The 13,110-nt window shown below is 40.8% G+C and overlaps 1 protein-coding gene across 2 annotated transcripts in view; it reads right to left on the bottom strand.

Annotated features, from left to right (window-relative positions):
* LOC115097050 (carboxyl-terminal PDZ ligand of neuronal nitric oxide synthase protein-like) overlaps positions 1 to 13,110 on the bottom strand; it is a 238,198-nt gene that overhangs the window by 198,453 nt on the left and 26,635 nt on the right. For both annotated transcript variants that reach the window (XM_029612482.1, XM_029612483.1), the window contains exon 2: positions 6,793 to 6,864. In XM_029612482.1, the coding sequence (XP_029468342.1) occupies positions 6,793 to 6,864 (72 nt within the window). The remainder of the gene's footprint in view (positions 1 to 6,792; positions 6,865 to 13,110) is intronic.

Genomic DNA, 13,110 nt, shown 5'->3' with positions numbered 1-13,110 from the left:
GGACAGCTTCAGCAGTTACTGCTGCTTCTAGGGTGGCTTGCAAGGGAAAGGAGTAGGAAAACTACTGGAGAGGGTAAGTAAAGGTGGCTTTTTACGTTCATTTTTCTTGATTGACTACCATTTTAATTATTGGGTAGTTTGATGTGTCTGCTGTTTGAAATATTTTATTGGTGTTTGGTAAAGCTTTCAAAATTTGCATGAGTCTAATTATTGGATATTCTATTCATCAGCTGTTTTGAGATTTTATAATTATGATTAATGATTTATATATCTTGATTTTATTGATTTGTTTCAGGAGGAATGGTGAAATTTTTGGGTTTCCATTGTTACACTGTATAGTCTGGCGAGATGCGTTTTACAGTTCAGTTTTTGTCTGCACATTTCTATTTATACTTAATGTGGCTTTATTCTGTATTTGGTGAGGGTTTGTGTTCTGCATGCAAAGACTGAGATGAAGCATTCTTTTAGCATGTGGTTTCTCTGTAGGGATCTGTAGTAGCTTAGCCTGTTCTGTTTTCCTGATAGGAGGTGTATTGATATTTTAGATTCTGGTGTAATATTTGTGGTATTCTTTTTCATAGGTTGGGTTGTTATTAGAGTATTGGCAAATAGTACTGTGTTGATACAGGAGGACCATGCCGAAATATATCATAATAGGTATGATGCCATATGAATTCCAAGATGCAAAGTTTTCTTGTAGGCATCACAACCGTGCATGAAATTATCACAATAACTTGTATATTAATTTTACCTCAGAACATCATTTTTCATGTAAAATATGTTATAAATGCATAATTTAAAATTGTCTATGGGGAGGGGTGCCAGACTAAGGTTTTAGAATAAGAACTGTAAAATATATGATGTATTGATAAACTATATTTCATGCATCATAAACACAAGCTGAAACAGAATTTTGTATCCAAATATTTTTACCATGAATGTGATACCTCATATCAGTTGAGCTTCTCAATGTTTCAGAGAATGCTCACAACAAATGTGTCAAACTTGCACATATACCGTTTTGCCAGTATGTTTGAGAACTGTTTGACTGGATTGACTTTGCTTTTAATCATTGGTATCCACATTCTAAGTTTGACACATTTGTTGTGAGCATTCTCTGATAAACATTGAGAAGCTCAACTGATATATGAGGTATCACATTCATGGTAAAAATATTTGGATAAAAAATTCTGTTTCAGCTTGTGTTTATGATGTTGCATGAAATATAGACTGTAAGGTTTGCCTAGGGGGCTAACAGGGGTAGCCTCCAATCCAAGCAAGGAGCTAGAAGCCTGGAATAAAGCAGAAGACTGGAGTACAGCAGGAAACCAGAAACACGGAAAGCAGGAGCACCGACGGTAAGAACCAGAGGTGATAAATTCTTCCTGGTTCGGTTAACAAGAGTCAGAGTAAGGACCAAGCTCTGGTAACTGACTGCCAAAAGCCAGAGTATAAATACATACCTAAGCAGGACACAAAATGGCTGCTAGGTGGAAGTAAGGGGCACAAAGCTGGGAGGTCTGAAGAGATAGTCTAAGTGGCTAACAGCGCTACCTGCAGGCTGATTAATTTGGCAACAGATTCTCACACATTTTGTTACCTTGTTTTGATGTATTTCACAATTACGGTATAGATGGTTGTGTTTATTGGTTAGAATGCTTTACAGGATTTTTCTCATTATACACAGATTTTGGATGACAAATCTGAAGGTATGTTTGTTACTTTACAATGGATGATTCTAATAAAAATATATTAAATCAAAGTTGTAGAAACCATGATATATTACTCTAATGTATCAAATAAAAAAAATCTCTCATTTTACTTTTAAAAAAGATTGATGTCCTAGATGTTTGGTTAGTTTCCTCTAATACACAGTAAGAATAAGGTCAGCTGGGGGATATACAAATATTCTACTTTTCTGGTTGCAGAACCATTCTGGAGAACAGATCTTTTGCACAATTCCATCAGGAATCCAGCCATGCAATATTACTATTATATTGCTACTGCACATCTCTTTTATGGGCATTGATTCAATGTCTCTGTGCTCCAGCAACAAAAGTCCAATTGGCACTAATAAAATAAATTGAAAAAATGCTAGAGAAACAAAGTAAACAGCAGAAGTCACTTCATAGTAAATGTCAAGATAAAGTTACCAAAATTGGCCCATACATTCTGCCCAGTTGAGATAACTCCACTTTGGGGTTGATGAACATATAAATTCCCATATACCACCCAACCCCAGCTCTCTGCACCGCCCTGCCTTTTCCTCAACCTTTTACTTTTCTCCATAATCTGTCCTAAGCATGCACAAAATCTGTTAAACGTGTTGGCTTCCTCCACCTCTGTCGAGAAGTCATTTCAGGCCTTATCTTCAACTTTTAATTCTTATAAGACAAGGTAATCCAACATACACACCTCTTTCCATGTCTTAAACTCTACAACAATCTTTTAGTCACCAAAATTGTAGTGTTTAGTGTTAGGTTATGATGTAAATGTATTAATGAATTATTTTCTCTTGTTTTTTTACCTACAGGATAGGGTATCTGAAAAACAATTGTTACAGGTGGACGTTTCAGGAGTAAATTATGAAATATAGCTATTAGCTGCCGTGCTCTCTCTAATAAAAACTTGGGATAATAGAGTGCATGTTTTTAAAATATAGAAATCTGAACAATTTTGCAACTGCAGCTATTTAAACAAATCTTTTTACATAAAAGATCTACGGATTGATTAATGCTTGTATTTCGCTACTTCCAAGAAGAGTTCAGTGTGGATCACACAAGTACATCCAAAATTTAAAATCAAACATTAAAACTCTTAAGACTCTTTTTCATTCTTCCTGAGCCCTAAAATCAATAAGTTACCCTAGGTTTCTTTCACTGCATTTGGTGGTTTAACCCCAAGTCTCCCTCCTTAGAGGTTTCTTATCCTATTCCAACCATTTTGTGCCATTTTTGGGGTTTGTTTGTTTTTTTTGCAACCACATCATCCTCTGGCTAAGCAATCTGCTGTGGTCAAGTCAGCGTAAATCAGCTGGTCTGGAATGATTTCTGCTGGTGATTGAAAACATTTTTTCTAGAAATATAGCATTAGTCTTTTCAAATTTTGGTCAGATATACTCACTAAAACTCTATAGTCATAGCCAAGGGCTGCTAATATTATTTCAACATGGCTCCCAGCCCAAGTAGAAGCCAGGGATGGAAGTAAAACTGAGCTCTCTCCCTTTGACCGTGCAGAGTAAAGAAGGCGTAGCCGCCTAGTGGATCCCACAGAATATACTTTCTGACCTTCAGCAAGTCACTATCGCCCATTATCTTAGGTACCCATTTAGACTGTAAGCTCTTTGAGGCAGGGACTTGCATCTGAAAAAAAAAAAACTGCAGTCTAGAAATATGAATAAATTATTAAAGGCTCCATTATTCTGCAGATTAAGGCTATACCCTTAACATCAGTTACCCAATCAAGACTAAGTTTTTTTATATTTTGAGGAAGGGGATAGGGGTTACAATGGGATTGTAAATCTTAAACCACACCAGAAAAGCAGAGTACATACAATACATTCTTATTTCATGAAATGTTATGACCATTACTTTCAAGAATTCATGTTATGCTTACTTTGAAAAATTCTAGAACTGTTTTTGGAATAGATTTTAGACTACATAAACAGAGAAAACTTATAATGCAATGTGAATATAGGCACCACATGACAGGGTTAGTGAACAGCGGGACTAAATATGCTGCTAATATAAACAAACCCAAAAGAGGAGAAATGAAAAGGAAAAATTGTTCATGCCACAAAAAAAAAAATAAATTCCATCTTGCCAAATATTTTACTACCTGGCAGAGATAGGAACGATTTACATCTTAATGATGCACTAAATAATAAATATTCTTTGAACTAATACTGCAGGCAGTCAAGAGCTAAATCTACACAACTGTATGATAGTCTCGGCCCATTGGCAGTCAGAAACAAGTCTGGGCCAATTAAACTTTTGTCTAGGGCAGCAAATTCTGGGAGGTTGCAAAATTTCTCCCTGCCCAGACCCACCAATTTTTTCTATCATGCCTCCTCTCCTCTGGTGACCTCGATTCCCATAGCTGCTCTCTGTTTCCCTTTCCTCCTGCTATCTTTCCCTCCCCCCCCCCCCCCCCAAAGACCTAAATGCATTCTGACGACAGCACCACCCAATCTGGAGCAACAAGCACAGGGATGCAGTCAACCCACAAAACCCTAGGATCAAAAGGCACAACACGTGGTAAACTTCAAAATAATTATATAACCAGCTTTAGAAAATTAGTGGATAGTGCATAAGTATTGTAAGACCAGGATAATAAGAGGTTCTCAGTAATTCAATTACCATTAAGAACTTGTTGTGTTTAAATACAGCCACAAAAGTCAGTACCCAAAGGAAGAGACTCTTACATTTAATTTCCACCTGTGCATCAATCACCCCTATGGGAGGAGAATACTTAACGAAGACTGTCATAGTGAGCTGGAAACTACACTCTGCACATGAAAGACAAGGGCTTAGGAATCCACTTCCCAAATCATGTGGTCATGTCAAAACCCTTGAGGCCAGGGTAGCCACACTGCAGTGTAACAGACGCCTAACTTCGATATTGATTTTTGCTTCCAGCATTATAAAGCAAGGCCACTTAAGACTGTCAGACTGCAAGTGCACAGCCTCTTCATGAGGGGAGCCCTGATAAAGAGGTTGAACAAGAAAAGGAGGTGAAAAGCTCGTTTCCACAGAAGCCTGGAGAGGACAGGAATGCACCAGAAACATACTAGCAGGAAATGCTAAAGATACTAAAAATAATAAAATAACCAGATCCCACTCAACTTGCTGTGACAGAAGGCATCCTTAATCAATTCCTTTTACAGTGGGAGTTAAATCAACTTGACTACTATTCAGGAATTTTTCTCCTTGCTTACCATGATCGCCATTAGGCTGCCAATGTAGAGCAGTACAGCAATTAGGGCACAGGGCACAAAATGTCTGAGCATACCACACAGTGTCCCTTCTCACTGGACTGCAATTTTTGCCAACTCCCCCATGTCAATGCTGAAAATTGGTCACAGAGACATAGCAGCCCCACGTGAATTCTCTCTTCATTACAAACAAGAGAGCTTTGCTAATAGCATTTTCCATCTTGACATTGCTTAAGACAACTCAGTCTTGCACAGATTTTGCTACCTCTAACATAACTATTTAGAACGCAATGATGAAGAAATGCTTAGATACTTGGGGCAGTCAATATTTTGAAGGGACACCGGTTCAGTGCTACTGCACAAGACCAGCTTAAAACTTCCTACAAAAAGGGAGATTCACCATTGCTGGAAGCAGGTGCCAAGAAAGACAGACATTAAACCGGAAGCACTAGTCCTCAAGATTTTTTTTTTTTTTTTAAATTTTACAAAGCATAATCAACACCAGCTTAGCTGATCCTAGAAAGAGAACCCTTAAGACATCACATTTTGTAACAGCAGCTGTAATCTAAAGGTGGTACGAGTCACGGCTTGCACATAATTATGTTTTTAAACAAGCTAGATTAATGCAGCCAAGTGGTAAATGAAAAGGTACATTTTTCTCGATTTCAAAGACAGGAAACCAAAATATTTTAGTTCAAATACTTGAGCTATGTATAGAAAAGGATACACAGGCAAAACCAAACTCAAGGTCTGAAAATAAAGCAGATAGCAAATATTTCAGAGATTACTGCCCACAGACTATGGGGCTGATGTAATAAGCTGCGGTAAACCTTTTGCGGGGTTTGGGGTTTTTTTGCACCTAATTGCATGGGGTTTCCTGCGCTGATCTTATTCACGTAATAACTTTTTCAGGACAGAAAAACACATACACAAACTGGCGCAGAACAACCATGGCAGGATTTGCGAGAGTGCATATAAAGGAGGCAATTATCCATTCACGGGCTACACAGGGAGCTGTGCTAGCAGAGAGAACAGTTAGGGCAGGTTTTATAGCGCTTAGGTTAGGGCAGGAGTTTATTTAAAGTGCCTGTCTGGAGGCAGCAAGGGCTTGCTGATGGCGATCGCTTCTACTGCTATGGAAGCTTTCGGTCCCAGTCCTAGAGATGCTGTGGCTCCGGGCAATTTTGGCGCATGTCTGGAGCCCCCGGAGATCACCAGTCCATCCCTCCGTCCCGGCCTTCTGCTCTCTCCCAGTAGGGCAGATGCATGCTGAGCAGCCCCGAGCGCCCATCAAGCAAAAGGCTACACAGACATAACACCATGTTAATACAAGTAATGGAGTAAAGGAATGAAAGTGGTAGCTGAAAATTTATTTTTGAATAGTAGTAACTTGAAGATAATGTAGGTAGAAATGAGATTGCAACATTTTTCCATTAGTGCCTATTTTTCCCATGGCTTTCTGCACCTGGGCATATGTGGGTACTGGCGCGTGATTTAGGTATTCTATGAATCTCATTTACATGCCGTTCCTCCAGTTACATCCCGCAGAGGCACCTACTTGTGCCGCATACGTGTAAAAGATATTATGTGCAGAAAAATAGCACAGGATTTCAGCACAGGTCTTAGTACATCAGCCCCCTGTGTGTGTGATATCTTTTACACATAATGAAAGGAGAACATGTAACCAAAATGTATCACTGTGGCCCTTATAATAGCAAAGAATCTAACAGCATTGCACAGATAGTCATGGGGGAAATGAATTTGGATACAGCTCTGCAAATCTGAAAAGAGTCTTCTCTTCAAATATCGAGTTGCATCAGTATACAATAAAGAACACAAAGAAAAACCTCAAAACTTACCCTAATCCTCCTCATGGCTGCCACAATCTCCACACGACTGTTCGGTCTTGGCACATCCAAACTGCCAATATACTTAAAATAAAAGCAGACAATTTTAGTCAAAATTTAATGTGACCAGATTCTGTACTATACATATTTTATGCAAAAAACAGTTCAGTAGTTTCTTGAAACACCTCAAATTGAAAAAACAGGTTTACATTTCAAATTCAGGCCATTGTTCTTTTCTAGCCACAAAAGAGACCCTAAAATCCTTATCACTGCAGCCATCACTAAAGAAACACCTGTAAGCGCATTTTCTTTTTAAACAGTGGATGAACCAAACTTATGCTAAACTCTTCAGTCAACTATTCCTAATGCAGCTCTTGCTCCCTTCCTCCCTGATATTATATCTGAGTTTCAGCTCTTAGATCTCTTGCTTGTTTCCATTCTATTTTTTTTCTCTAGATATCTTTTTTTCTCTGCTGCTGGGACTGTTTGTGATGTTACAGTTCAAGGATAGTTGACAAATGACATTAAAGGTTGCAATCATACAGATGCATAGTATATGCCACTGTATTCATAAATAGTCCATTTATTCTACATTTTTTTTCCACAAATGCAAAACAATAAGTTTGCAAGTAGATCAAGCTTCAAAACGCAAGAACAAGTAAAGCAAGTGGCTTCCAGTTGAGCTCCAACCCACAGAAGTCATCATGGCTTAAACCTGAGAAACAAACTGACCCCAGTTATATCTATAATCTCATTTGAAAGCAGTCAAGCGTGGGATCTTAAATAAGGAGAAGGTATATGTCCTAGTTTCTCCCTGGAATGCAATTAAGTGGAAAAAAAACACAGAAACTGTTCAGAATAAGGAAGTGGAAAACGTGGTCATTTCTGAACAAATAAAAGTTTCCCTCCATAAAATAACTCAGAGGGAGCCTTTTACTAATCTGAGACATGCATGAATACTTGTTTATTGCCCATTATTGGCAATGAAGATGCTTCATTAATATGCACTGCTGCACATCACAGGTTAATCGTTAGACCCCAGGGCTGGCCATCTTGCAAGGGAGGAAGCCTTCAGTTATTAAAACGTCCTGATTATCCCATCACCCACATTTCTTTTACTTTGCTTGACACATTGGTTTTTGAATTCTGAAGGTAAATGCACAGAAATGATGCAGAGAAAAAAAAAACAGATTTCCCAAAATATGTACAGGAAAATCAATAGCTCCCTCAACACAAAGCTTCTATGTACTATGAGAAAACTTCAAATGTATTAGCCAGTGCTACTGTTCTTTAAAGCAACATGTTTTAAATGTATTTTTTATATATTTTAAAGGTTGTAGCTGTTTTTCCCCCATATGTTCACATAAATAACATAATATTGTAAGTTGTAAAGTGTTATGGGAAACAACAAAAAACAAAAAAAAAACAAAAAACAAAGCTCCTCATACAATTCATTCAGCTCCATGCAATAGTGCAGGGATAGGCAACTGCAATCCGGGAGTGCCACAAACCGGTCTGGTTTTCAGGATGTCCATAATAAATATGCATGAGATTTACATACAATGGAGATAGTGCATTCAAAAATATTGTATGCATATTCATTATGGATATCCTGAAAAACAGACCTCTGTGGCACTCCAGGACTGGAGTTGCCCATCTATCCTGTTAATAGTGAAATCTGTAAATAGGTGCCCGAGTGCTCTCCCCCTCACAATCATAATTACATAATACAAAAATCTGTTCTGACAAGTTACTAACTGAAGCTGTTGGTAAACTGCATATTGCTGAGGATTTGAGCCCCACCTTTTTTCCTGTTTGTCATAAGCTTAGCTCTAGGCTAAAGAACAAAGCCAACATGGTCTCACTCACATCCTATTTCTAAATTATGTATACGACAGTGTTCTTCTTACTGGCCAAACCTATTGGCATGCAAGGGCCTGAAGGCTTTACAGGATAAACGCAAAGGACAGCATTTTAAGTCAATGTTTTGGGAGCAGAAGGTGAAATTATTCTTTCCTGATAATTTTCTTTCTTCGATTCCTGCTAGACCAGTCCACCCCTCAGCTCCTCAGCTGACAGAAGACACACCATTTTTATGCCCTCACTCTGGGCTATAAGGGAGGTTGCCAGTAGCCTTCTACCAGAGCACTGTGCCAAAGGTGAAAACCTTAAGGCCATCCCCAAGTGATGGCAGAAGTGAGAATGAGATGGGGACATGCTTTAGACTTGACATTACTTCCTAGCACTGTGTTCCTGGGCGGGTTCTGGACTAGTCTACAGAACTTACGGAAAGAAAGTTATCAGGTAAGATTAATTTCACCTTCCTTTACTTCCTGCTAGACCAGTCCTTATGGGAATTACCTAAGCTGTCTCTTGTCAGGGCAGGAGAAAGACAGTACTGTCTTAAGGATTCTCACCCAAATGCAGCATCTGTCTTGGCCTACATATCCAGTCTAATACTTCACAAAGGAGTGTAAAAATGACCAGGTGGCTGACTTACAGATTTCCTCCAGAGAGGCTCCAGATGCCTTTGTTCATGATGATGCTTGCATCTTTGTGCAGTGCGCATAGAACACAGCTAGCAGTGAATGTCAGAAGGGAACTAAGCAGAGGTTGTTGTTTCATTGATCCATCTAATATAGCCTTGGAGGCTGCCTCCCCTTGCAAGGGCCACCAAACAGCACAAATAGCTTATTTGTATTCCTAAAGGAGTTTGTTATGTTTAGATATTTCAAGAGAATATAATGCACGTCTAGTAGATGTAGGCTGATCTTTGCCCAGATACTTGCTGCTTCTAAATGCTAGGAGTGATATTGACTGATTTAAGTGTAATGAAGAAGCTAACATGGGAAGGAATGATGGCAGAGTCCCCAGAAAACAGCAGATAAGGAGAGTCAAGAGATTCAGTAGTTCTGAGATGCATCTGGAGGAACAGATAGCTACCTGAAAAGGTAGTTTTTAGGGTTAGGTCCTTTAAGGATGCCAAAGGGAGGCTTCACCAGGCCCATAGGACCACATTAAGATCCCACTGTGGGACTACTGGTCTGAAGAAGGCCAAATGCCTTCCCCCCCCCCCTTTAGAAATCTTACTATGTCGGATTGCAGAATAGGTACCTTTAATTCAGCCCTTATAGCATGATGTACATGCCACCTATGCCTTCAAAAAATTAAGAGCTAATCTCTTGTCCAGGCCACTTTGAACAAAGTTCAATATTTGCAAGATATCTGCTCTCAAAGGGGAAACTTTATGGCTGTGGCAGAATTCTTCGAATATTTGCCAGCGTCTGATATATACTATTGATGCAGAAGTCTAACGTGCCTTTAGCATGGTTGATTATCACTACTGGGGCATATCTCCTCCCATACAGTTGTGAACTTTCAGGAGCCAGGCCATAAGAAAATGGGAACGGGTCTTCCATCATGACTGGCCCTTGCCACAGCAATCTGCGTCCCCTGGGTAAGCTCAGAGGCCTTCCATTCAATGGTCTTAAGAGGTCCACATACCACAACCTCCTTGGCCAGTCCGGAGTCACCAGAATAACCAATGAGGAGTGGGCTATCCTTTTTATCACTCTGCCTATGAGAAGCCACGATATGGGGGGGGGGGGGGGGGGGGGGGGGGGGGGGGGGGAAAGACAGACAGAAAAACTGTGTGCTGGCCATGGACATAGAGCATCTGTTCTGCTGAAGCCTCTCTGTCTAGCAGCTCAGGAATATGTCAGTTTTGATGTTCACCCAGGTCACCATTAAATCTGCATGTGGAGGAGGACTCTGCCCGTCTATCAGTTAGAAAGTCTCCTGGCTCAGTTCCCATTCTCCCAGGTCTAGCCAGTTTCTGCTGAGGAAATCGGCCTGGAGATTCTCCATCCCTGCTATGTAGGTTGCTCAGAGGAGAAGGTAGTTTTCTTCTGCCCATTCACAGAGCTGAGCTGTTTTGTGTCATAGGGAGATCTCATGTTTTACCAATGAATCACCAAGTATGAATCATAATAGCCAAGAAATGTACAGGCCAGTGTACTGACAGGCCCCCAAAAGCACTGTCACAGCAAGTGAAAGAACTTCTTGCCCAGATGAACTTTAACAGCACTGTCTCAGTGGAAAAAACAGATTTACCTGGATACACTGAACCTTGTCAAGTTGTGCCTGTTTGTAAATGTCTAAATAAAAAGCAGAGAGAGAATACGACTTAAGCCCATAATCAGGTGTCAGAACAGGCAAAGCAGAGCCCAGAGGTCACAAAGATCCTCACCCTTGGAAGAGAGGGAGGGCAGTCTGAGACTAAGAAAAACACTCTGGCATACAGCCTGACATACAGATGTGGCAGTTATCCCCCCAAAGAAATGGGGAGTGGGAAGACGACCTGAAATGCAGCAGAGACTCTCAACCCACGTGATTATATGCGAAGTTACAGAGAAGGGCTACCAAAATGACAAGGGGAATGGAACAACTCCCCTATGAGGAAAGACTAAAGAGGTTAGGACTTTTCAGCTTAGAGAAGAGACGACTGAGGGGGGATATGATAGAGGTGTTTAAAATCATGAGAGGTCTAGAACGGGTAGATGTGAATCGGTTATTTACTCTTTCGGATAGTAGAAAGACTAGGGGGCACTCCATGAAGTTAGCATGGGGCACATTTAAAACTAATCGGAGAAAGTTCTTTTTTACTCAACGCACAATTAAACTCTGGAATTTGCTGCCAGAGAATGTGGTTCGTGCAGTTAGCATAGCTGTGTTTAAAAAAGGATTGGATAAGTTCTTGGAGGAGAAGTCCATTACCTGCTATTAAGTTCACTTAGAGAATAGCCACTGCCATTAGCAATGGTTACATGGAATAGACTTAGTTTTTGGGTACTTGCCAGGTTCTTATGGCCTGGATTGGCCACTGTTGGAAACAGGATGCTGGGCTTGATGGACCCTTGGTCTGACCCAGTATGGCATTTTCTTATGTTCTTATGTTTATCAGCTGGAAAGTATAAGATTTGGGGGGAGGGGGGGCAAGGAAGAAGAAAGGAAGGAGAGCAGAAACCATAAAAGGGAGGCCCAAAAAAACAAAGGACCCCCTGGGGAAGTGTACCCTGAGGGGGAATCCTGAGAAAAACCCTGAAACCAGAGAAGGGACCCCTGAAAGAAGAGAAAGGAGAACCTGAAGCAGACCAGCAGCCCTGCTATCAAGGAAGGAGAAGACTAGGTGTGGCCAAAAGACTGGGGCAGAAGACCAGACAGAGGAGACACCCTGCTCAGAGGCAAAGAGTGACAGTCTGGGACGGTGAAGGGCGAGAGCAAACCCAGATATAGCCCGACAAGTACCAGAGCCAAAAGCAAGTCTCCTTCTAGGACCACCTGCTCTGCCAGAAAACAAGCTTCCACCTCTCTACATTCTCCAGACCTCCAGCCAGTGTCTGCTTCAGAGATAAAACACAGGGATATCGCCTAAAGCTGGGACTAGAGGTAAGTTAGCCATAAGTATTAATATATTAAGCAGGCTAAAGTTTATGGCATGTGTGTAACTACCCATGATACAGAACTTCCTTTAGGGAAAACTGGTGCTTAGTGGCCAGGATGTTAGACAAATTGTTGTGATTTTCTAAATGCTAAACCCTGCCAAATCTGAAAAAAATAAAGTGTTTCTGAGAAGCATATACGTTGCTTTTCCTGACTTAGGATCGTGAAGTAAGGTGGGAGGGCAATTGGAAGAATCCTGTAGCAGACAGGTCCCTGCACCCTTAAATTTGCTTACAGTGTCCTTGTGAGGCTGCAGGTGCTCCCTTGCTTGTTCACACATGCTTTGGTATTGTCTGATAGGGTTAGAGAATAAAATGTTGCAGTACAAGACTAATGGCCCTTGTTTCTAACCCATTTATCAACCATACTGCTTCTTCCACTATCCAGTGCCCCTAGATAAGCTGGCCCTGGCAGGGGGCTCTCCACCCCCATATGCTGGCATCTGTAGTTACCACAGTCCAGTTGGGAGACTAAGCTCATTCCCTTCTGAAGTTTGGAGGGCCTCAGCCACCAATCCAGACTCCTCCTTGCTGAACTGTATCTGGTATTTTTGTGAGGCAGGGGACCAGCGCAACAGTAGGGACTATTGCACAAGATGCATGTGTGCCCTGGCTCATAAGACCAGATCCAGCGACGACACCATAAGTCCCACCATCTGGAGATAGTCCCATAGTTTTTTGTATCAAAAATGCACCCAAAGAAACACCTGCTCGATTAGTTGGAGACTGATTAACTCACCCTTCTCCTATGTTGAACAGGGCACCTAGAAATTCCAGGGTCTGAGATGGTTCTTTTTGCAAAAACGTTATTACCCAGCCTAACTGTTGC

This window comes from Rhinatrema bivittatum, chromosome 8, assembly GCF_901001135.1.
Source record: "Rhinatrema bivittatum chromosome 8, aRhiBiv1.1, whole genome shotgun sequence".
Lineage (NCBI taxonomy): Eukaryota > Metazoa > Chordata > Amphibia > Gymnophiona > Rhinatrematidae > Rhinatrema > Rhinatrema bivittatum.
The sequence above is the reverse complement of the archived record's forward strand: the minus strand, read 5'-3'. Positions and strand labels throughout refer to the sequence as shown.